Source organism: Sinocyclocheilus grahami, unplaced genomic scaffold (genome assembly GCF_001515645.1).
Source record: "Sinocyclocheilus grahami isolate Dianchi unplaced genomic scaffold, SAMN03320097.WGS_v1.1 scaffold227.1, whole genome shotgun sequence".
NCBI classification, from domain to species: Eukaryota; Metazoa; Chordata; class Actinopteri; order Cypriniformes; family Cyprinidae; genus Sinocyclocheilus; species Sinocyclocheilus grahami.
This window is the reverse complement of record NW_015505406.1, coordinates 1,086,907-1,093,933: the sequence shown is the minus strand read 5'-3', so window position 1 is coordinate 1,093,933 and position 7,027 is coordinate 1,086,907. Positions and strand designations below refer to the sequence as shown.

Here is a 7,027-nt window from a genome sequence, read left to right as displayed (position 1 = left end):
ACAGCAGATACCTGTGAGATTGTAACAGAGGCTAACTATGATATTATCAAGACCTCATCACTTGTAATTAAACTATTTTAGTTTCCACACAGCAAAAAAAGCCCTCAACACTTCCAATAATTAGTCAACCAATCTTTACTGTAAAACAACACAAATCTAGTACTGACCATCTGTATTGACTTGCAGTCAGGTGCTTCAGGGTAAGTAACTGTCAGTTTTATCATTTGAGAGCCAGGGTCTTTGTACTCTCCCACAGTAGAGCATATGACATTATCATGTTGTTTAGTGTACTCGGCCAATAATATGTCATGTAAGGCTGCATGTGCATTTTACAATACGCATTTAGCACTAAATTGTAGCATTGACTGACAGCAAGGAGTGTTTGACTTATTTTATTACACGACACCACAGGTTCACAGAAACTCGGCAACATTATATAACAAGTAACAAGTAATATAAAAAATCATAAGACAACCAGGCCTGCATTTTCAGATAACTTAAGCATTAATGTAACAGCAAATCAAATTAGAACATTTTTTCAATTTATTTAGAAAGCTTTTCAGTGCATACTGGAATTTTTCATCCAACATTATTAAAGTTTGAAACGTGCATTTTGCCGTGTTTCTGAGCACAAAGCGCCGTGTAACACTAAGGTGAAGTCTGTTATAGCGTTCTATGTGAAATAACACAGCAGATACCTGTGAGATTGTAACAGAGGCTAACTATGATATTATCAAGACCTCATCACTTGTAATTAAACTATTTTAGTTTCCACACAGCAAAAAAAGCCCTCAACACTTCCAATAATTAGTCAACCAATCTTTACTGTAAAACAACACAAATCTAGTACTGACCATCTGTATTGACTTGCAGTCAGGTGCTTCAGGGTAAGTAACTGTCAGTTTTATCGTTTGAGAGCCAGGGTCTTTCGAACAAGTTTTCATCCAACATTATTAAAGTTTGAAACGTGCATTTTGCCGTGTTTCCGAGCACAAAGCGCCGTGTAACACTAAGGTGAAGTCTGTTATAGCGTTCTATGTGAAATAACAAACAGCAGATACCTGTGAGATTGTAACAGAGGCTAACTATGATATTATCAAGACCTCATCACTTGTAATTAAACTATTTTAGTTTCCACACAGCAAAAAAAGCCCTCAACACTTCCAATAATTAGTCAACCAATCTTTACTGTAAAACAACACAAATCTAGTACTGACCATCTGTATTGACTTGCAGTCAGGTGCTTCAGGGTAAGTAACTGTCAGTTTTATCATTTGAGAGCCAGGGTCTTTGTACTCTCCCACAGTAGAGCATATGACATTATCATGTTGTTTAGTGTACTCGGCCAATAATATGTCATGTAAGGCTGCATGTGCATTTTACAATACGCATTTAGCACTAAATTGTAGCATTGACTGACAGCAAGGAGTGTTTGACTTATTTTATTACACGACACCACAGGTTCACAGAAACTCGGCAACATTATATAACAAGTAACAAGTAATATAAAAAATCATAAGACAACCAGGCCTGCATTTTCAGATAACTTAAGCATTAATGTAACAGCAAATCAAATTAGAACATTTTTTCAATTTATTTAGAAAGCTTTTCAGTGCATACTGGAATAATGCAGGACTAAAGTAGAATTATCAGTCAGATAATGTTTAAACAAGAAATACTTTAGAGCATCATGATGATGATGATAAACCACTTATTCAATGTTCTCAATCTTTACGGCACAATTTTGTATTTTATTCGTTCTTTGCCATTAATTCAAATTGTTAACTGTTCTGTGCACACTTATGATATCAATCCATACACAGTGTTTTTATGAGGCTGTGCGTGTGTGTGTGTGATAAACTCTGTTTAACCCATCCGGTAAGAGTCCGTGGGGCAGCCAGGCAGACGGAAGCTGTCAGGCACTGGACTGTCTAATTTACCGATGATCTTGTAGATGGCCTTCTTCCAGCATGGATCAGCATCCCGACCACTCTGTATGGCAGAGAAAAACTCCCTCAGGGCCACCTCAGATACCTCCACAAACCTCTCTGGAACCTAGAAAACGCACATGATGTTTATACACATAATTGAGAGGTTACACGCACCACTCGAGCCTTTACACACGTGCACATGCACGCACTGACCTGATAATCATTGCTCTTATTGTAGTGCATGTTGAGAATGCGGTAGAGCTCAGTGTCTCTGCCCAGGTGGAGTGCGCTTTCCCTGGCAGATGCAAGCCCCTCTCTGGCTGCCTGACGGGCAAAGCGCTCCATCTGGATATAGAAGAACTCCCGGAAGTTACTGAACCACTTAATCAGCTGGGAAGTGACACAGCGATTGAACTGTGTAGAGAAAAACAGAAACGCCAAGTTAATTCCGGCAGCATTTCAAAAGATGGTATATAATGATTATAAGTCAGCACATTTTAGTGTAATGTTTTAAAGACACTGTGTGATGTTTAACGTAAAATACACCAATACAGCTTTAATGTAATACATATAATTTCAATAAAAATTCCATAGATATTCATTTATTACAAATGCAGGAACATTTTCTGACTGTTCTAATTGAGCCAAAGTGTTTCAAAAGGAAACCATGCCACACTGCTGTATATAGGTCAGTGTAAATTCATTCAATAAGTCATTAGCCCATATAATTTATGCAGGTTATGCACACACAGCTATACTATTTTGTGTTCAGGATATGAATGATGCTCACTTTGACATCAGGGAAATATGTCTTGAGTGTGCTGGAGCTGGGGTAGCGTGTGTGAAAGAACATGAGTTTGGCTTTCTTCAGGTGGCACGGAGAGAGACCTTCCTGAGAGTGTAGATGGTTAAGGAATGCTTGATACAAACAAACAAATAAATACATGTATACTACCATTCAAATGTTAGGGGACTGCAATATTTTTTAAAAAATAATTTTTAAGTAAATGTCTCATGCTCACCATAGCCATTTAATCAAACATACTTGGAAAACTGTAATATTGTGAAACATTATTGCAACTTAAAACAACGGGTTTTCTATTTTATGTTGCTGTAATGACATAGCTGGATGTTTAGCAGAAATTACTCCAGTTTTCAGTGTCACATGATCCATCAGAAATCATTCTAGTGCTGATTTGCTACTTAAGAAACATTTCTTATTATTATCAGTGTTGAAAACAGTTGTGCTGCTTAATATTTTAGTGAAAACCGAGAATTGTTTTTCTTCAGGATTCCTTGATGAATACAAAGTTCAAAAGAATGGCATTTATTTGAAATATTGAGCGACATTATAAATGTCTTCACTGTCAATTTAAAACATCCTTGCTGATTAAAACTATTAATTTCTTTCAAATATATAAATACATGTATACTACCATTCAAATGTTAGGGGACTGCAATATTTTTTTTTAAATAATTTTTAAGTAAATGTCTCATGCTCACCATAGCCATTTAATCAAACATACTTGGAAAACTGTAATATTGTGAAACATTATTGCAACTTAAAACAACGGTTTTCTATTTTATGTTGCTGTAATGACATAGCTGGATGTTTAGCAGAAATTACTCCAGTTTTCAGTGTCACATGATCCATCAGAAATCATTCTAGTGCTGATTTGCTACTTAAGAAACATTTCTTATTATTATCAGTGTTGAAAACAGTTGTGCTGCTTAATATTTTAGTGAAAACCGAGAATTGTTTTTCTTCAGGATTCCTTGATGAATACAAAGTTCAAAAGAATGGCATTTATTTGAAATATTGAGCGACATTATAAATGTCTTCACTGTCAATTTAAAACATCCTTGCTGATTAAAACTATTAATTTCTTTCAAATATATATCTTAGTGACCCCAAACGTTTGCACAGTAGTGTGTATATATACATTTATACATGTGTATCCATTTTCACAGCTTTTATAAAAGGATATTGACCCAGCAGCAAGATAGAGTGCTGCATCTCCTCCATCCACCACTCCTGCTCCACCTCCTCTCATCCCTCCTTCCCTCGCTCTATCCGACGGAGAGGGGTCTAGCTGGCCCAGCAACGGGAGGGGTGGGAACGCAGAGTTGTGTGAACGGAAGTCCATGAAAGACTCAGACAGGCAGTTCTTATGAAGAGGCAAACTGGAGAGGGAGCGGGTAAAGAGATTCTGCATGGTGTAGTGAAGAAGGGGCAGGGGAACGGGGTTGTCTGGGGGATAGGAGGGCAGGAAGTGCTCTTTGCTCCTAGGGGGTAAAAGAGCCGGGAGAGGAGGCTGGGGTAGCGGAGCGAGGCTGGGATTGGCTTGAGGGAGGAGGAGGTCCTTGTGTACACTCTGAGCAATAGGGGCCCTCTTGTCTTGAGGACTCTTTGTGATAAGAGGCAATGCTTCCACCTGCTCTGCCACATAAATTCTCGGCCTCCGGTCTGGGTTTAGATCCAACGTCATGCTGGTTTCTTGAGGAACGGCGGTGGATGTGACTGCAGAGGGGTCGGATTCGGCATAGTGGCGGACAACTCTGTCGATAACTTGAGCCACAACATTTGCCAGCTCTTGTTTTAGAGCTTGTGCAAACTTCTGCCCTCCTTCTGCGCTCTCCCACTCACCTCTGACCAGGCTGCATCCCAGCCACACCTGATCGCCATTTAACTCCAAATCCAGGTCCACGGAGGTCTCTGGAAACATCCCGGCATTCCCATTGGTTTCATTGGGTTTCTTAGATGAACAGCGCGGAGGAGAAAATCCACTGCCGATGAGCGGATCATCGCTGTCGGAAAACATCTCCGCAACCTCATCGAGATTGATCGGCCCGTCCTCTCCTCCTTTCTCGTCATCCGCCTGCCCTCCGTACACTTTCCACACCTTATGTTGGAGTTCCAGAAGTTTCCCTCTGGTTTCCTCCAGCTGGAGCTTCAGTTCTTGCCGCTGTCGCTTCCTACCTTCCCTGCTTTCCCTCCTGTTCGCTTGTTCTGCTGCCTTCCTCTCGTCCATTCTAACCGAAGCTGTACTCTTCCTCCCCCTCTTCCCTTCTCTCCTCGTTTCTTCTTCGCTTCTAGCTGCCGAGTCCATCCTGAGTCTCTTAACTCTTGCAAAATCCTGCCCCCAGTCGCCAGGATCGGGACACGAACCTTGTCCCCGTTCTCCAGGACAGCGCTGCGATGATCCCATAGCCCCAACAGCAAACTCTCTCTTCCCAAACACATCCTCCTCACTTACATCATCATCTACTAGAAGCCCAGGGAACAAGCCCTGGCGCTGTCGGAAACTACCCCACCTCTGGGATGCGCTGTTGGGGTGCATGAGAGGGGAGAAGAGCGGGTGGGAAGACAGGCTGCCGGGGGAAAATCGGTGGCTTGAGGGGTTGGAATCTGGCAGGCTGCGATACAGTTCGAAGGGACACATCTGGGAAAGCTGCTGATGAAATCGATCCGAAGGGGAATCCATAGCCCCCTTTTCCGTTCTGATCTGGTTTCAGGATCTTTAAAGAGAATAATAAATGCATAATCGTGGACAAAAATATGCAGCTATTTGGACGGGTTTAAAAATTGTTCATAATCCTCTCATTGTTATCAGCATCATCATCGGCTCTTTTTTTCCTCTCTGCGTGTGTGTGTTATCTATCCGCTGACAGCTGTACCCTGTGTTTGTTCAGACTGTTGACTCTATTGCTCTCATCCTTCTTTCTCTCTCTCCCTTTCCCTTTCCCACATACATACTCAGCACAACACAAATACATTGTGAGACAGTAAATATTTTAATGAGATTACTATAGTCCCAAAAGCTCTAAATTTGCATTTTAACTTAATTCATACCTTGTAGTACTACAGTTTTGTTTATATAGATAGATAGATAGATAGATAGATAGATAGATATGGAATAAAAACTCATAAAATCCTATTCTATCCTAAAATCAGATTAATAGAAATTACTCTCCTAAACCGACGTTTATATATTTTCCTCATTGGCACAAATGCCACAGATGTCATCAGATTACTGCTGGAATATAAAGCCGTTTAACTGCCGTGAAAAAAAAATTTAACAGATGGACGGACAACACCCTCACGGATAAATTATAGAAATTGATTTGCGTTAGTTACTGATACGCTAACCAACTCGCCGTAAATAATATCGCAGAGTTTACATCAAAGTTTACTTGTCGTTATGAAGACGGATATATCGCTCCTGCTTGAATACCGGTGCAGAGCGGACATTTGTAAACTCCGCGCGCTCGTGTCGCAGATTCATTAACAGATAACCAGATGAGGCGCGTTAGACAAGGACAAACAAATACGCACATGTAGCTAAAGGTAAAAAGGAACAGAAAAAGGTCTAAAAACTTACAAAACAGTCAGTCGGAAAGCATCCCCCGGTCGGTCGCTGTCCTGTCGTGTTATATTTCGGTCTCGTCGAGGTGTCCGCTGGTCACCGGCAGCATCAGCGTTTAAAGCGCCACCGAGTTTCCTGTTATTGCCGTCGCTCCCGTCTCGCGCTGTCCATCTCTCATCCTCGCGCACTCTATCGCGTGGTGATCAGCCAGTAGGCATCGAGGCGTGAGGGAGGGATGTCCGCTGCACACACACACACACACACACACACACACACACACACACACACGGTTTACTGTTCCTCTCTCTCTTTGACTCTCTCACACACTCTCCACGTGGGGCAACTACTTGGTTATGAGCCTGCACCAATCAAAAACGACCTGATTTACTAAAATAATCTGATGTACATATGGTAAGTATACCATTGTGACCTTTTTTCTTACACAATTATTTGTTAATATTTTTAATTAATGACTGATTAGTAATATAGGATCTCATTCAAGCAATTTAAGAAGCTTTCGGTATCATCTAAAGTCATAAATCCAATTGGAATAATGATTGAAATTGATTCTAAGAAGAGAACAGAAAAATTTCCTTAGATCTAGTAAACCTAAGACAGTATCTATCTATCTATCTCACTTACTCACTCACACTCTCTCGCTCTCTCACTCTCTCTCACTCTCTCACTCACTCACACTCTCACTCACTCACTCTCTCACTCACTCTCACT

The 7,027-nt window shown here is 40.9% G+C and overlaps 2 protein-coding genes across 2 annotated transcripts in view; both read right to left on the bottom strand.

The window, feature by feature from the left end:
- LOC107597086 (transmembrane protein 179B-like) overlaps nt 1–1,274 on the bottom strand; it is a 7,503-nt gene extending 6,229 nt beyond the window's left edge. The window contains exons 1-2 of the mRNA XM_016287996.1: nt 1,218–1,274; nt 1,062–1,085 (exon numbers count right to left, since the gene is read on the bottom strand). Coding sequence (XP_016143482.1) covers nt 1,062–1,085; nt 1,218–1,274 — 81 coding nt within the window. The remainder of the gene's footprint in view (nt 1–1,061; nt 1,086–1,217) is intronic.
- A 153-nt stretch (nt 1,275–1,427) lies between these two features.
- On the bottom strand, nt 1,428–6,616 carry LOC107597067 (prospero homeobox protein 1-like). The gene is made up of 5 exons (XM_016287980.1): nt 6,314–6,616; nt 3,920–5,450; nt 2,722–2,829; nt 2,145–2,345; nt 1,428–2,055 (listed from the first exon to the last, which is right to left on the bottom strand). Exons 2-5 carry the CDS (start codon nt 5,414–5,416, stop codon nt 1,867–1,869), a joined length of 1,995 nt encoding a protein of 664 aa, XP_016143466.1. The 5' UTR covers nt 5,417–5,450; nt 6,314–6,616; the 3' UTR covers nt 1,428–1,866.
- Between the last annotated feature and the right edge of the window lie 411 nt (nt 6,617–7,027).